The sequence below is a fragment of the Crocuta crocuta genome, unplaced genomic scaffold, assembly GCF_008692635.1.
Source record: "Crocuta crocuta isolate KB4526 unplaced genomic scaffold, BGI_CrCroc_1.0 scaffold152, whole genome shotgun sequence".
NCBI lineage: Eukaryota > Metazoa > Chordata > Mammalia > Carnivora > Hyaenidae > Crocuta > Crocuta crocuta.
In genome coordinates this window covers 4,288,668-4,306,764 of record NW_027528798.1, presented here as the reverse complement: position 1 = coordinate 4,306,764, position 18,097 = coordinate 4,288,668, and the positions used below count along the sequence as shown (strand labels likewise).

Here is an 18,097-nt window from a genome sequence, read left to right as displayed (position 1 = left end):
TCAAAGCCTGGAGCCTGCTTTGAATTCTGTGTCTCTCTTTCTCTCTGCCCCTCCCCCATTCACGCTCTGTCTCTGTCTCTGTCTCTCTCTCTCTCAAAAAATAAACGTTAAAAAAAATTAAATGAAATTAAAATGAAATAAAGCAATCCATGCTCCATGACATATATACACTGATGCTTCCAAGAAAGAAAAATAAAAATTATACTTCATGATGGCTTATTTTACCATTAAATCATGTTAAAATCACTTGTCAATAAATGTCTGCCAGGATAGACAAGTAGTAAGGAAAACAAAATACTGTATGTTATAAACTGGAAATTCTTAATGTCTAAACTTACACACTTCATCTATTAAAGTTATTGCTGAGATATTAGAGGTTAATTTTTAGAGGTTGTAAATAATTTGATATATCCTTCAAAGGGACAGAGGTCTCTACAGAATAAAATTTTCTCAAATAAAAGGTCATCTAATGAGTGCCAAGTTAATCCATTAGGGTCCACTGCATGCAATTTCTCTTGTGGAAACCTTTCTTCTAGACTGTGTGCCACAACCATAAATGTGGTATAACCACTCAAATCATATTGCACTACCAGGAGTGCTTTCAGGCGATGCTTGCCAGGAATATAACACAAACACAAGAGATTCTGCAGTTGCAAAGGTTCAAGGTGGAGAAGCACAGGTTCTGAGCTACATTGATGCAGATGAGTCACCAGTCTCTGATTAATGAATTAATCACCATAAGCAATGCTCCGGAGCCATGAGGACTGGCAATGAAAATTTCAGAATGTACCGAATGTAAACCGATATAAATGAAATTACATTCTGACTACAGCTTGTACTTAATGGGTTCTGGTAAGTGCCTGCTCAATAAATAGGGCTCCTTCTGGCAGTGAGAAAAGGAAGAAAAGCACAGTCAGTAAATCTTGTGCTTACTTCAAATTTGTTCATTTCTCAACTATATTGTCCTCATCCTACCCAAGACTGCCCATAAAAATTGAAATAACTTCTGTTTTAAGCATTTTGTGATCAAAGAGAGAAAACTTACCAGTTTCAATTCTGTTGTCAATATCAGCATTGGTTTTTGATGCAGAGCTCTCATCTGTCACACAGTTTTTCATTGTCTTCTCCCTAGAGCTGCCACATAGAATAATTTATTTAAAACTCAAATTTAAAAGAAAACTCAAAAGAAGCTTTCTGAGATCACCACTAAATGCTATTTAGAAAACATTAATTCATGGTGATCAGATTTTTCCCCAAAATGCTCTAGAAAATATTAATTTCACAAATATTTCCACTAAACTCTATTTTTAAGGCCATAATATTTTTACTGTGAATAGTGAGAGAGGAAGATACTATAGTTCAGCCTTTAAAGTATGAAAGCCAGAACATTCAGACATTGTTTTCTTGACACCAAGTTAGGTCTGAATGATTAAAGGAATAGGAATTTTCTTTTGAATTAAAAAACTCATAGGACACAGAAAGGAAGGTTCTGCTACCAAGAATTATAGTGGGGACAACTACAGCCATTAGTTAAAAAAAAAAAAAAAACAGACAAGAAAGACAAGTGTAGCATTTGATTGAAGTAGTATAGTAAGATATAAGTACAGGAAGTACAGATTGGGAAGTACAGAAGACAGCCTAGACTATGAGATAGGTACTTTACATCCACCATTTTATTTAATCATAAAAGCTTCCCTATTATCTCTTATCTTCATTTTAGGTTGGAGGAACTGGGACTCAGAAAGACTTTTTAAAAAAATCTTTACTCCCCCCCAAAAAATAATAATTTAAAAAAAATAAAAAATGTTTACCCAAACAAAACAGATGAATATAGGGGAAGGGAAGCAAAAATAAGAAAAAAACAGAGAGGGAGACAAACCATAAGAGACTCTTAAATACTGAGAACAAACTGAGGGTTGCTGGCAGGGTGTTAGGTCAGGGGATAGGCTAAATGGGCAATGGGCATTAAGGACAACACTTGCTGGGATGAGCACTGGGTGTTATATGTAAGTGATGAATCACTAAATTCAATTCCTGAAATCATTATTACACTATATGTTAATTAACTTGGGTCTAAACAAACAAACAAACAAACACACAAACTTTAAAAAAATCTTTACCCAAGATTGTAGAGCTTAGATACACTGTTAGGACTGGGCACTTGAGTAAAATTTTACCTCTGGTTTTACAATTACTATATGATAACTAAACAGAAATATGATGGTGCTAATTATCTGCCTTACTAGAAAATGTATTCAGTTACAAATTAATTCATCTCTGTATTTGTACATTAAACAGGGTTCCCCCCAATGACTTAAAATAAGAATTAGGTCACAGAATATATATATAAACAACTTTTTAGAAATATTGCATTTCTTTCAACAGCAGGGTGAATTTTACTCTATGTAAAATTCTCAATATACTTGACTTAAAAAACAGAGAACTAAAAAAATATATATAGGGAACTAAAAATGCTCTCTGAAGGTTACATTATAAGACATATAAAGGGTCAGGGGTGCCTAGGTGGCTTAGTCATGTTTAAGTGTCTGACTCTTGGTTTCAGCTCAGGTCATGATCTCATGGTTCTTGAGTTTGAGTCCTACATCGGGCTGTGCACTGGCAGCATGGAGCCTGCTTGGGATTCTCTCTTCCTCTCTCTCTCTGTCCCTCTCTCACTTGTGCTCTCACTCTCTCTCTCTCTCAAATAAATAGATAAACTTAAAAAAGAAAAGAAAAAATATAAAGGATAAGAGCAGAGATAGGCAAAGAGAAGGATCCAAGGCCAACAGACATTTACTTCATTCATTCATCATTCAACAAATTGTTTCTTAATACCTATATATGTCAGGCACTGTTTAAGCACTAGAGATACTGCAATAAACAAGACAAGCAAAGTCCTAGTCCTCATGGTAGGGAAAGATAATAAACAAATAAATAAAAACTCATTTTTGGGAAGAATATTTAATGCTATGGAGATATGTTCATGATACCTTATCAAACTAAAAATGGTACATATAGGAAGCAAATTACTATAAAATAAATATTACATATGTATTATCTTTATTATTAACATGTATTTAGATATCTATTATATAACATAATTTTGGAGATAAGCACACATGCATATATAAGGCTAAGAGGATATTTATCTTAATATAATTAGTGTTTATTTCTGGTAGTGAAATTATGAGTTGCTTGTTTATTTCTTGTGGTTTTTAAATGTTTATTTGTTTATTTTGAGAGAAAGAGTGAGCACAAGTAGAGGAGGTGCAGAGAGTGGAAGGGAGAGAATCCCAAGCAGGCTCCATACCACCAGTGCAGAGCCCAGTGTGGGGCTCAAACCCACAAACTGAGAGATCATCACCTGAGCCGAAGCTGGATGCTTAAGTAACTGAGCCGCCCAGGTGCCCCTCTTAATGGTTTTTCTATACTTTCCAAGTTCTCAATAACAAGCATGCATTACTTTTATCATCAGAAAACAATACAAATAGAAACATGTACATGTGTCTATAGGTAGGCATACAGAGGTCTATAAGGATATATACCAAACATTACTAGTAGTTAACTCTTGGTAGTAGAAAATGGGGTGATTTTTACTTTTCTTCACTGTATTCTTCTGTATTATGTAAATTGTAATGGATTTCTGTTTTTCAAAAATAAAGCTACTTTTTAAAAATAAAGAGCATGGGTTTTGTAGTAGAAGTTATGGTATCTTATTTTGTTCATGTTTTAGTAACAAGAAGTAGAAAAATCTACCTTTCAGATACTTTAGAGTTTCAGACACTTTAGGTTTGTTTACTTTGGTTTTGTAGAAAAATACTTCCCTTTCCTTCTAAAAAATTTATCTCCATGGTAATGTAAACCTTTCAATTCAATAGGAAAAGACCATGCACTGATGTATAACTCCAAGAAAGATTTGGTAAGCATTTATGGGTATAAGTCATTTCATGGTATCCTTATCTGTAAGCTTTGAACAACAGCTTTAGAGAATTTTCTTTTTTTTTTTTAATGCTTTATTTATTTCTGAGAGAGAGAGAGAGAGAGAGAGAATGAGCAGGGGAGGGTCAGAGAGAGAGGGAGATACAGAATCTGAAACAGGTTCCAGGCTCTGAGCTGGCAGTCAGCACAGAGCCCAATGCGGGGCTCGAACCCACAAACTGTGAAATCATGACCTGAGCCAAAGTCAGACAACGCTTAACCGACTAAGCCACCCAGGCGCCCCTAGAGAATTTTCAACAATTATATCTAAAGCAGACCCAATAGTTCAGCAAAGCAGAAATGCTCCCTCTGAGGGACAGATTCTCATCCTAGGTAAATCTTAATACATTGAATAGATACTTTTATTCCTGATCTGAGGATTCTTACAACTTGTGGAGATTCCTATTGGAAAGTGAAGACATTAAGCAGTAATTCACTGTTGTCTACATCCAGAACCAAACTAAAACTTTTTTTTGTAAAGGACTGTCTTACCTTTTTTCCACCTCTAAAAGAAAATTTTCACTGTTGCCCAACTGACTAAAATGCAGCTTGGCAGCTTTTCTCTCACTTGCTCGCACAACTCGATCATCTGGAGGCAAAAACCGTGGTCTGAGCATGTTTCTTTTTTGGAGTAAACAGTAGTGGGTCAGAAAACTATATTCACAGAGTAAAGACTAAAGATCAGTCTCATATTCTTTTGTTGAGACAGGTCACAAAATAATGCTATTATGTTGTCATGGAGCAAGTAGTAACTCAGGGAGACTACAGGGATACCATAGCAACAATTGCCACATAGGTGTAACTACCCCTGCCAGAAAGTAGTTTATGGCAGCAAACAATCCAAAAGGCCTAATATTAATGCCAAAAGTTACACTGTTTCTGAAAGGCACTACTTAGTTTCCCTATAATAACCTTCCTAGGGGCATGTGAAATCCAAGTTTGTATTATTAAGAAATGTATACTCAACAATAAAATTATAAAGAAAGGTGGATTACCTCATTTGAAGGAGTAATTATTATTCCTTACCAACTAACCCCCAGACAGCTGTATTCATTTTCTATTGCTAATATAGTTGCAAATTTGGGGCACCTGGAAAAATAAATCTCAACCTGGAAACTCTTTGTTGGAGAGGAAGTGGTGGCGAAACCATCAACTGAAGAAAACTAAAGCTGGAAGTAACTGATAAAAATCATAGATTGTCATTCAATAAAAAAAGGACTCGTCATACATCCTGCCAACACAAAAGAGTTACATAAATATTGACTAATAAACAAATATATCCTGCCAGTGCACACTTTGGGCCAACACCCAAAAGGTTAGGAGGCAGCTGGTTTAATGTAAATTCTGGGACAAGGAACGGGGAGGAGAGTCTCACCCAGTTTCTCCAGAGTTTGTAGCGTGTACACAGCAAAGAGCCTATAATCTGTATCTTTCCTGACAACAGGATTGAGTCTCAAATCTAGCTCTTTGAGGAAGGGTAAAGGCTGTAGGCGGGATACCTCCACTAATGAAGGAATGTTGTTATAATATAAATTCAGGTCTTGGAGTGAACATAAATACTGGATGCCCTGCAAGGAAAAGACCACATTATGAAAATGCACATTGGTAAGGACTAAGAATCTCATAGATACAAGTGGAAATATATCTATTACTTCCATCCTTAAACATGTTACCTAGGTCACTCATGAGAAAAGCAGCGTTGAAACTCCCGTTTAAGATGCCTGAGGGGTGCCTGGGTGGCTCAGTCGGTTAAGCATCCGACTTCGGCTCAGGTCATGATCTCACAGCTCATGAGTTTGAGCCCCACATCAGGCTTTGTGCTGACAGCTCAGAGCCTGGAGCCTGCTCAGTGTCTCCCTCTGCCTGCCCCTCCCCTGCTTGTGCTCTCTCTCTCTCTCCCTCAAAAATAAATAAACATTAAAAAAAATTAAGATGTCTGAGAATAAGAACAATGCATCCCATGAGCACTGGATGTTCTCTGTATTAAATAATTCATAGATACATACATTTCCTCCTTTCAAAGTCTGACATGGAAATATCTGCAGTCAATTCTCTACTTCTGTTACTCCCCAATCACTCTCCCTTCCAGTGGTAGTTAGGCTGAGTCACTTTTGCCCTTCTCTCACCTTTGTCACATCCACTCTCCTGACCCTAGAAAAACCTCGATTTTCAGGAGGAAAGAAAGTAGGCAAAAGAGATAGTTCCGGGGAGAAGGGCATAATAAAAGAAAATTAAATGTGTGTGTGTGTTGTTGTTGTTGTGTTCTTATATCTCAATGTCTCATGTTTAGGGTCAATGGATTATATGGAAAACAAAACAATGCTATCTCTCAATCTTGGATCCTGGAACAGTCTGAAACATTTCTTGTCCTTGTTTTTCCTTTCAGAATTACCCTACCCTTCCATTTCTCTGGGATACTGGAGAAGAAAAGTCACACTTTCCTCCTTTGCTGAAATCAATTATTTTTTTTAAAATGTTTTATTTATTTCTAGGAGAGAGAGAGAGAGAGAGAGACAGCGTGAGCAGGGGAGGGTCAGAGAGAGGGAGTCACAGACTGAAACTCTAGGCTCTGAGCTGGCCCGACGCAGGGCTCGAACCCACGAACCGCGAGATCATGACCTAAGCGAAAGTCGGACGCTTAACCGACTAAGCCACCCAGGCGCCCCGCTGAAATCAATTATTGAAAATAATTGCTTAATTTTCATGTATTTGACTTTACCCCAACACTAAATTTCAGGACAGTAATTCAAAACATGTACATATATACATATATATATGTACAATCATAAACTTTAGTAGTAAAAATGCTTACTATAGAAGGAACTCTGTCATTGACAGTTATTCCAGAATGGTAAAATTATTTATTTTATAAAATAAAATGTATTTATTTATACATTTATAAATGTATTTGTAAAAATACGTTTTTTATCCTCCTCTCATTTAAAATTACCATTTTTTTGTTGCAAAAAATTAGAAAACGCAAAGATATACACAAAGCATTTCTGAAAAGACCGTGTTTATACTTTGATTCATTTCTTTCTGGTTTTCTTCAATTCCACTAACTTCTATATTGTGGAAGTGTCAGGAACTTTGGCCACACTTTCCGGGCAATACGCCATTAGGGCTCTATTTAAATGCGTCTAATGGCCCAACTCTAATCTTTTAATGTCCCTCAGTGTAAAAGTCAGGGAAATGACTTCTATCCTCCTCTCACTTTTCCCACTTGCATGAATTCATCTATTCCCCAAAGTTACACTAGAAATAGCCACAAAACATTTACCCCCTGAGAAAATTAAGCAAAATTATTCAGAGCTGCTAGAGATGAATATATGCAGAAAAGTCATAGATGAAAAAAATGTAGAAAACATTTACCAGGTGCTTTCTATATGCCAAGCAGTGTACACGTGCTAATTTAATTAATCCTCACAATAGCTTTTTGCTCAATTTATAGAAGTGGAAACAAAGTGAGTATAAAAACAAATAATGACAACATTCACTCAATTTTTTAGCCTGAAAATTAACATACATACATACATACGTAATGTGAAAAGAGAAGACTTAAACAACTCTGAATTAATGCTTTCTGCAACTGATGGGTCAAATACAAATGGCTGCTACTAAATAGTCTAAAGACCTAGTTTAACTTGCAGCTTCTATTTTTAGAGTCCTAGGTGGAAAGCTTGCTTGGACTTCCTCTATTAGGATCCTTCACTTAGACCTTGAGATTGGGTCTGGCTTGTACTGTTGAACAAGTACCTCCTAAAAAGCACAAAATGGGTGGAATAATCCAGGAGATCATTAACTAATCCTGAATAGCATCTGTGAGTCCTTCATCTTGAGTCTTGCAAAGAAGGGCTTAATCAAGACAGGCCCACAACTGGGTAAAATGGGAACATGTGGAAGAAACCCATTTGGGTGTCTACCACAAAGAAAACAGAACTTCCACCTCTGTGCGCTCACACTGATGTTTGTAGAGCTCTTAGTGTATTTGCTAATCCCCACACACTGCTCAAGCCTGCTCCCACCCTACTTTCCTGTCCTGCTCTCTGTTCTACCATCCCCTGATCTAGACATTTTTCTTTGTTTTTATGACCACCATTTCCTCCTCCTCCATGAAAATATTATTTAGCAACAACCAGTAACAATCCAGTAACAACCCAGACCAATGTTTCTCCATGTGTACTCCATGTACCAACATCTTCAGAATCCCTGGGTATATCCTGAAACCACCCCACACCCACTAACTCAGAATCTCTCTCAGTTTAAGAACTAAGAATCTGTACTTTCACAAGTGCTTCTCATAATTTTTTTACACACATAAAAATTTTGTACTATTGCTGTAGGCTGTGATCATTTAATATAATTTTCCCTGAGTACAAAAGAAGTTTTCTTCAATATTTTATTCCAAAAAATTCAAACATAGAATAAAGTCAAATGAATTTTACAGCAAATAATAAAATTTAGTTTGGATACATTTACAAGGAAGATCTTATATTCCCCAGGCTGGCTTTATCTCTTATTTCTTCCCATCAACTGACAGTAATAATTAATTAATTAATTAATAGAGTTGAACTGACTAGTCATAGAATATAGAACTTACCTTCAGGCTAGTGATCAAATTTCTTGATAAATCTAAGGATCGAAGATTTTTGAAATTTCTGAAGGCATCACCAATGGAATGAATTTTTCCAGCATAAGATCCCTGCAATGAAAGAGACTCCACCAGTTCTGAAAAGAAATCATCAGTAGATATATTATGATCTCTGCTTAGATAAACAAGAGTCAGTGAAAATAGGCCTTCCGTTCCTCCCATATCCCATTTGTGAAAGATCCTACATTGAAGGCTCATAAGATCATCTTCCTTTTAAAAGCAGCAATATCACCTAATACAGTGATACCAAACCTTGGTTTTACAGGACCCCTGTGTTTCTCTATTCACCCTGAAGGATGTAGTAAAAGTCTCCAAAAGTTCTCAAAACAAAATTCAAAAAGAAATTTAGCAGTCCCACTGCTAGAATTTAGCCCTGTAGATAATACACAAAAATTTTCACTAGGATATATAATTTATACATATAGGTATCAATTGCAGAAAGGTTTTAGAATAGTTTTTTTTAAAAGAAAGAAAAAAGAAAAAGGAAATGATCACAGGATTCATTAGAAGAAAAGTAGAACCTAATGTCCTAAATAATAGTACACTGATACAATGGACAAAGTATTACATCTGTGGCTTTTTACAAGTCCCTTCAACTCTCTGTACTTCAGTTTCCTTATCTGTAAAATGGGATGATAATAACAGTACTTAACTCATAAGGTGTTAACAGTAATGATTAAATGAATATATATACAAAACTTAGGATAGTGCCTAATACATGACCATCGCTGTGAATGTGTTAATTATTGTTATGCAGTCATTAAAACGAATGAGTTTGAGTTGTAGATGATCATATGGAAAGACCTCCAAGATATTAAGTGAGGGAAAAGTGTGTATGTGTGTAACTGTTTTAAAGAATATATATACATATATATTTACTTTCTTCCATATATATTCATATATATGGAAGAAAGTCAACTAGACTTCTAACAGCACTGAAAAGAGAAGAATTTCAAAATTGTCAATAGGAACTCATTGCCAAGTGTAGTGAGCCAAATACAATAACAATCAAAGCCGGAAGGAGGTTCTGCAAGATCCAATTTGTAGATAGGTGCCAGGGGAACTGCATTGAAATAAGGTTTTACGGTGCTAGAACAATCTGGACCCTAGAACAATTTGGACCCTATAAACTCTGAAAAGTAATAAACTGAAGATCCCTTTCAAGACAAGACCCACATCAGTAAGAAAGAGAAGTAGAGTGGGAGTAGAATCTACATTGAATGGGACAGAGACAAGAGGTTCAAAGGAAAGAGAGGCCCAGATACAAGCTGGAAGAGAAGAAAAGATGGTAGATATTAGGAAGCATAAAGCTCCATTTTTTAGTACTTTGTGAACATAACAGAAGAGGGAGCTCCAAAACCCTGAAACTGGAAAGGCTATTCTGGCCCACCCTTTCTATCTAAAAGTATAGGAAAACTTACTGCACTTAAAAGAGCCACAGAAAAGGATTACAGTCAAATTTTATATGAGGTTAATAAAAGAAAAAAGAGAGTAACATCCCTAAAGTATGAAAGCACTCCAGAAAGCTACAACACAAATGAAAATTGTAACTTAATATTCTGAAACAAAATATATATCTGAAGTTAAAAGATATCAAAACAAAATGTAGTTCCTAGACATGTACAGGGGTCCACAAAATCAAAAGTATTTTTTTAATTAATGTCATAATATTAAAATATTAATTAGTTTTTCCACTGTTGCATTTATGGTACAAAAGGAAAAACTACTGGGGCCTTAGGATGACTCAAGGCAGTGGCATCAAACTTCACCCATAGTCACTGAGTTCTTTACTGTGGCTTTTCAAAATAGCCAGTTTCATTTCAGAATGTGCTTTAAAAAGCAGTAAAAGTGGTTAATTTTAATAAGTTTTGAACTTCAGTACATGTCCTTTTTATTGGTCTGATTAAATGAGAACTATGCAGGAAGTACTTCTGCTGCATACTGAAGTATGGTGGGTGCCCTGTGTAATTTTTGAGATGTCAGCTTAACTAGCTGCTTTTTTATGGAACACCATTTATACTTGGAAAAACAAAAACCTTGATATATGATGGTTATTCAGACTTGATGGCAGACATTTTCTTGAAAAAAAGTGAGATTGATATTTCAGGAAAACAAGTGCTAGTAATTGTTGTCAATTCTAACATTTGAATTTCCAGCAGAAATGAGAATTTTGGAAAACTTTTATCTGCCACTATGAACTTGACAGCTTCCCAACACTCAAAGATCTTTCTAATGAGATTGATGACATTAACAAACATAATTTTTAAATGTTATATAGAATGAAATTTGTCAGCATTTGGAGGATCTACGTAACTCAGTAAGTTAATATCTTTCAAATGACTGGTACATGATGTCACAAAATCATGGATGTTTTATGCTAACATGTAATGGGTATGTTATGTCTCTTTTAATGAATTAAATAGATATTTAAATTTTTTCTGAGACACTGTTAAGAGAATGAAAAGATAAGACACAGAATGGGAGAAAATATACCTAAAACACATATCTGAAAAATAACTGATTTCCAAAATATACAAAGAACTCTTAAAACTCAACATTAAGAAACCAAAAGCTCAATTTAAAAATAGGCAAATAGTTGGACATCTCACCAGAGAAGATATTCATCTAGCAAATAAACATATAAAAATACACGCAACATTGTAAGTCATTAGGAAATTTCAAATTAAAACAACGAGATACTACCATATACTTATTAGAATGGCTCAAATCCAAAACACTGACAGCCAAATGTTGGTAAGGATGTGGGATGTCTTTGTCTGTTTGGACTGCTATAACAAAATACCACACACTGAGTGGCTTATAAACAACAAACATTTATTTCTCACAGTTCTGGAGGCTAGACGTCCAAGATCAGAGTGTCAGCAGGGTTGGGCTCTGGTGATAGTCTTCTTCCAGGTTGCAGACTACCTACTTAGCCATGTGTTCTCACATGGTGGAAGGGGGAAAGAGAGCTTTCTCTCTGGCCTCTTTTATAAGGTCATTAACTTATTTTATGAAGGCTGTGCCCTCATGGCCCAATTACCTCTCAAAGACCCCACCTCTTAACATCATCACAGTAGGCGTTAGGATTTCCACATATAAATGGAGAGGGGGCACACAAATATTCAGACCATAGCATGGAGCAACAGGAACTCTCATTCATTGCTGGTGGAATTCAAAGGTGTAGCCACTTTGGAAGACAGCTTAGCAGTGTCTGATAAAGCAAAACACAGCTTATCCAATGATCTAGCAATCATGTGCCTTGATACTTGCTCACATGACTTGAAACCTCTATGTTTATAGCACCTATACCTGTACATAGAGGCTTATATGTATAAACCTGAATGTTTGTAGTAGCTTTATAACTGCCCAAACTCAGAAGCAGGCAAGAAGCCCTTCATTAAGTAAATGGATAAACAAACTTTGGTACCTCCACACAGTAGAATATTATTCAGCAATAAAAAGAAATGAGCTATCAATTGAGCCATGTAAATATATGAAGGTACCTTAAATACATATTGCTAAGTGAAAGAAGCCAGTCTGAAAAGGTTACTCGTATGATTCCAACTATATAACATTCTGAAAAAGGTAACAGTAAACAGATCACTGATGTATAGCATGGTGACTAGTTAATAATACTGTGTTGCATATTTGAAAGTTGCTAAGGAAGTAGATCTTAAAAGTTCTCATCACCAGAAAAAAATTTCTATGTAACTATGTAAGGTGACAAATATTAACTACATTTATTGCCTGAATACATGTCACAATGTATACAAGTATAGAATCATTATGCTGTATACCTGACACTGATATAATGGTATATGTCAATTATCTCAGTTAAAAGATTTTTTTAGGGGTGCTAGGGTGGTTGAGTTGCCCAACTCTTGATTTTGGCTCAGGTCATGATCTCACGGTTTGGGGTTCAAACCCCAGGTTGGGCTCCACACCAGTAGTAGAACTCTCTCTCTGTCCCTCCCCCACTAACATGCATGCTCTCTCTCAAAATAAATAATAAACTTAAAAAAATAAAATTCTTCAAAAAAAATTTTTTAAAGATTAGTGGCTGTCAGAGATTACATATAAATGATCACAACCATATGACATTCTGAAAAAAATAATAGTAAAAAAGGAAGAAAGGAGCTCTTAATCATGTCTATGTTTTAGAAGTTCAGTCTGCTCATCATCCATGTAGAAGACAGACTTAGGGGTCAGCAGAAATGGGGGTGAAGTGGGGCACCTGTGAGGCTGTTGGTTAAGTACCAACTCCTGATTTTGGCTCAGATCATGATCTCATGGTTCATGGGATCATACCCCAAGTCAGGCTCTGGACTATCAGATTCTCTCTCTTGGGATTCTCTCTCTCCCTCTCTCCCCCTACTTGTCTCTCTCTCTTTCAAAAATGAATAAACTTAAAATAATATATTACCTATATAATAAATTAATGGAATTATTTTTAAAAGCCAAAAAGTACTTAATTATATATTTTCTCTACCAAATAATTATCATCAGCATACAAATATGTTCTAGTATATTGTGCCTTTAAAAAACTGGTTCTTGGTCCCACATCACATCATATCCCCCTAACTAATATTCCACTTCTACGTCCTCTTTTATAACCAAATTTCTCAGGAAAGGTTCTTACCTTCACTATCTCTTCTCCCTCACATATCATTCCCTTTTTTTAAAAAGCTTATTTATTTTGAGAGAGAGAGAGAACAAAGGGTTGGGGGGAAGGCCAGAGAGAGAGAGAGAGAGAGAGAGAGAGAGAAAAGAATCCCAAGCAGCAAAAAGCCTACATCCCATAAGCCATGAGATCATAATCTGAGCCTAAATCAAGAGTTGGACACTCAACTGACTGAGCCATCCAGATGCCCCTGTCATTCTCTTTTCATCCCAACCCAGGTTGGCCTCCTTGCTTTCCATTCTCCTGAAACTCCCTTAGTTAAAGTGACCAATGAATTTCATGTTGCCAAATCAACAGACACTTCTCTGCTTGCTTAGCTTGTCAATAGCATTTGGCACAGCTATTATTTCCTTGGTGTACTGTCATTTCTTAAATTCCAAGACACCATGTTCTTCCCTCTATATTCAACCTCTAAACACTAAAATGCACCAAAATGAGTCTGAAACCTTCTATTCTCCATCCACATTCTCTAGTTAGGTGACTTCATCCAGCCCTGTTGCTTTAAATACCAGTTATTTGCTAATGTCTCCCCAAAATTTACATCTCTAACCCTGACCTCTCTCCTCGGAGATTCAGACTTGTATATCCAATTGCCTACTAAAAGTCTCACATTTGAATATCTAGCTGGTATTTTAAACTTAACATGTTCAAAACAGCACTCTTGATTCCCCTTCCCCAAACCAAACTTTCCCATAGTCTTTGCTCTCTAGAGAGATCTCTCTAAATAGCACCATCATCTACATAGCAATAACTTAAGCCAAGGCTAATTGTTATTTTTTAATATTCCCTTTCCTTGTGCCCCATATTCAAAATTTTTTGTAAGTCCTGTCCTGTCTACCCACAAAACACACACCTTGACTCTATTTCTTTTTATCTCCACTGTCATCCTCCCAGTCCAAGCCATTCATTATCTCTTATCTGTAACAGGCTTCTAATGGGTAAGAGTCATATTTTAAAAATAAGTATTAGATCAGGACACATCCCTGCTTCAAATGCTTTCATGAAAACTGACAAGCTGATTCTAAAATTCTAAAAGAGAATAAAGGACCAAGAATAGTCTACATGACTTTGAAAGAGAAAAGAGTAAAGTGTCATCAAAACCTACTGTTAAGCCATGGTAGGTACAAAAGGGTGATATTGGTGTAGGAATAGACAAACAGAACAGTGGAACAGAACAGAGAGCTTAGAAATAGATCCATGTTTACAAAGGAACTTGGAATATAGCAGAGATACTATAAATAGGTTCCAGGGAAACTGTCTATCAGTATTTAAAAAAATACAATTATACCAAGTCACACCTCACATACAAAAATAAATTAAATTCCACGTAGATTAGACTCAATGTGAAGAGCAAAGCTGCAGAATTTTTAGAAAAAAAAAAAAGTATTCCTCAATGTAGGCAAAAACTTCATAAATAAGGTACAAAAATCACAAATCATAAGAAAAGTGAACTTGACTACCTTAAGATGGAAACTTTCTGCATGACAAAGGATAATTTAAACATTTATGGGATTTTTTAGGGCAGAGAAATATACTGAAAAGCAAACATACAAAACAATCTGTAACTGCACCACAAGATTATCCCTTTGGGCACGAAAAAGAAAGTGTAGCCAGAAAATTCCAACAGTACAGAAAAGTACAGAATAAAAGTAAAAACTTTTCTCTCCAAAGATGACCACTGTGATTTCTTACATAATTTTATAATGCATATACCAACACATTAATTTAATTGAAAAATATGTATTGCTAAGTTTAAAAAAAAGCAAACTGCCAAAGAATATATATGCTCTTATTCCTTAAAAAAAAAAAAGATACCTATGTGCATATGTTTCTATAAGTAATGGAAAAGTTACAGAAAGAGGGAGAGGAAAGAATGTTCTTTTGCTTTAGGTAATTTTGCATTGTTTGAATTATCAGAATGAGCACAATTAATTTTATTATTCAAATGACTGTATTAAAACAAGGAAACAAAAAACAAGAAAAAATCTGCCATATATTGTTCTAGCTTGAGAATGGAAATACATGTCCCTCCACCAAATAAAAGGGAATGAGTATATTTTTAAAAGGCAAGAAAAATACACAAGTCTATCAAACCAATAAAGCTTTTCTTAGCTAACTTGTAAAATAGGGGAGTTCAAGGTAGTCTGGAAAAGAAAAAATAAACCTGAAATATCTGCATTGGTCTATTTATATACACACCAAACCCTTACCTTTGGTTGGGGGTGGAGGGATTTCCAGAGGAAGGAAAGATTAATACCCTCTTTGTTCCCTCATGTAATGCTTGTTACTAGCATGCCCTAATTTTTATAAATTTTAAATAAAAATTTTTTTGAAAGAGAGAGAGCACAAGCAGAGGAGGGGCAGAGGGAAAGGGAGAGAATCTTAAGCAGCTTTCACGCCCAGCATTGGTTGGGGAACGTGGTGTTCCAGGAGAGCTAATCTCATGACGGTGAGATCATGACCTGGGCAGAAATCAAGAATCACATGCTTAACCCACTGAGCCACCCAGGTGCCCCCTAAATAATAAATAAAATAAAACCAAATTATGTCCTATCTGCAAATAAAAAGTACCAGAGGAAGTAAGAAAGGCAACTTTTTATGTTACAGCGTAGGCTCTAGACGCGAGTCCTGGGTTAATAAACCCCAGCTGTGTCACTTTGGGCTGGGAAGCTTTGGGCAGGCGTCTAAACCTAAATTTTAACCTATCTGTAAAATAGGCACAATAAAAGCATCTGCTTTATAGGCTTGTTATGGGGATTAAATTTTGCAAGGCCGGGGGTGAAGGGAGCATTTAACTCAGGACCTGGCATTAATGATACAGTAAATTTAGTAAGAATAAAAGTCGAATTAGGAATGCTGATAACTTTTCCAATGTTTCTATCCCTAGAAACTCAGAAAACAAGCTGTGTGAGTCAGACCGCAGGTCAAAGGTGGGGTCAGCAGTCACTCAGCCAGTTGCACCCCTAGGACGAAGTCAGGGCTGGGGCACTGCCATAAGGGCCTTGAGAGATGAGCGGCTTGCCACTGCTTTCACAACAAGCCCTTTTCTGAGTGTCTCTTAAAAGGAGTCCACGCATCCAGATGGATCAAAGAAATGGCCAAGCTCTTGAGGTGGAGATTGGAGGAAGAGAGGGGTTGACGAAGGAACATCCTTTCCCATTTTACCCCAAACAGAAAAAGCCCTCCTGGTCTGAAATTTCAGAAAATGCCAAAATGAACGCCCTTTGTGCCTCAAGAGCACCACGACCTCAAAGTCGCTTCTCGGCACGTCCCCTCTCCCATCAATGCCTCTCTTGGGGCTCCGTTTTCTTCCGCTAGCTCAGACTTTATCCAGTTCTGTGTTCCTGGCCGCAGTGTCCCGTTAATCTAGTTTCTCCTTCTCCACTTCAGACTCCGTTCCTCTCGCCCTTCTCCCCAGACTCGGGTTACTTCATTTCCTTCACCACCTCAGTGTAATTCTTGTGCCTCAATAACCCCTCCTCCGCCTCAGGGACCGCTCCTCCACCACCCTTACCCCGCGTCGCCTCAGGTTTCCCACCTACCACCTCAGTTTTTTCCCCTCAGCCTCAGACCCCATACTCCTGGCCCAGACCCTCCCGGCCTGCCCCTACCGGGCTGCTCCAGGGTCAGCGCCCCCAGGCGGCGGACGCCTTCCTCGTCCAGATCCCACTGCTCCGCCATCCAGCCCGCCTCTTACCTGTCTCGGCCCGCGAGACAGGCTGGCGCGCGCCAGGCCCCGCCCCCTCCTCAGGCCCCGCCCCCGGCGCGAGCTGCTGAGCTCCTCGGGCCGTTATTGCCTAGGTCACGCGCCTGCCGGCAAGCCTCAGAAGTCCCGACTATGGTATGGAGCCAGCCCTGGCGGACACACCAAAAACAATAAAACAAATAGGGTGGCGTTGCGGTCGAGGATTATAGCTTTGGGGTAGGGACCTGGCTTTAGGACGTGTGGTAGTATATGGCCCCAGCTTTGAAGGATTTGGGGGCTGGCTTTGAGGAACTGGAAGAATGTGCCTGTTTTGAGGGATGAAGCGTTCTAGCTCTGAGGATTTGGGAACTTCAGGTCTGGGGGGCGGGGGTGTGCTTCTTGAAGAGGTGAAGGTCTTCATATCTCAGTGTTTGGAGCTGTTGACCAGGCACTGACGACGGGTGAATGGAAGGGTGTCCAGATCTGAAGGATTAGGGTAAGAGGTGGGAGGCAGCTCTCTGAGACATGCTAGGAAGGAAGCCCCAGATCTGACCCGTTGGGGAACTTGACTCTGAGGAGCTGAAGTCCGGTCTTTAGATCATGGGCTGGTTCTAGCTCTAGAAATTGATTTGGAAGGCGCTTCTTTGGGAGATAGGGATCAGTGTGGAAAAGAAAGATATTCTTTGGAATGGGGTGAAGACGATTATGCTAGGGCTACCCCATTTCCTGTAGTCAGTCTGACAAGAAGCTTTTTGCCCCTCAAGTACTACAGGTCCTCAAGCTTGCCTGTGACTGAGGCTCTCTCCAGACTGGGATAGTTCTAACAAATCCTGTGCAGTCTTTGGGAGGAAAACTCCAGAAAGAACAGCCACAGCCTTAACCCCTACCCTCACTTCAGCAGGCACCTCTTGAGAGCCCTCTTGTGGATGGGACACATACCTGTAAGAAGAAGGCAAACTCTTAAGCCAATACACTCTTGTCAAGCCTCTCCTTAATAAGAAAAGAGGACTGAAAACAGAACTGTGGCTCACCTTCAAGGAGCTAGCAGGTTTTCTTTGACACCCCAAATCTATACACTAGGAGCACTTACACTGGGCTC

At 37.7% G+C, this 18,097-nt stretch overlaps 2 protein-coding genes across 6 annotated transcripts in view; one reads left to right on the top strand and one right to left on the bottom strand.

Moving 5' to 3' along the window:
- LRRC36 (leucine rich repeat containing 36) overlaps positions 1-17,015 on the bottom strand; it is a 59,595-nt gene extending 42,580 nt beyond the window's left edge. For both annotated transcript variants that reach the window (XM_077755585.1, XM_077755584.1), the window contains exons 1-5: positions 16,925-17,015; positions 8,579-8,706; positions 5,354-5,546; positions 4,471-4,567; positions 1,046-1,134 (exon numbers count right to left, since the gene is read on the bottom strand). In XM_077755585.1, coding sequence (XP_077611711.1) covers positions 1,046-1,134; positions 4,471-4,567; positions 5,354-5,546; positions 8,579-8,706; positions 16,925-16,994 — 577 coding nt within the window. In that variant the 5' untranslated portion in view covers positions 16,995-17,015. The remainder of the gene's footprint in view (positions 1-1,045; positions 1,135-4,470; positions 4,568-5,353; positions 5,547-8,578; positions 8,707-16,924) is intronic.
- A 99-nt stretch (positions 17,016-17,114) lies between these two features.
- Positions 17,115-18,097, top strand: part of KCTD19 (potassium channel tetramerization domain containing 19) — a 30,682-nt gene continuing 29,699 nt past the window's right edge. For 3 of the 4 annotated variants that reach the window (XM_077755580.1, XM_077755581.1, XM_077755579.1), the window contains exon 1: positions 17,115-17,154. In XM_077755580.1, coding sequence (XP_077611706.1) covers positions 17,152-17,154 — 3 coding nt within the window. In that variant the 5' untranslated portion in view covers positions 17,115-17,151. The remainder of the gene's footprint in view (positions 17,155-18,097) is intronic. The other variant, XM_077755582.1, reaches the window with a different exon arrangement.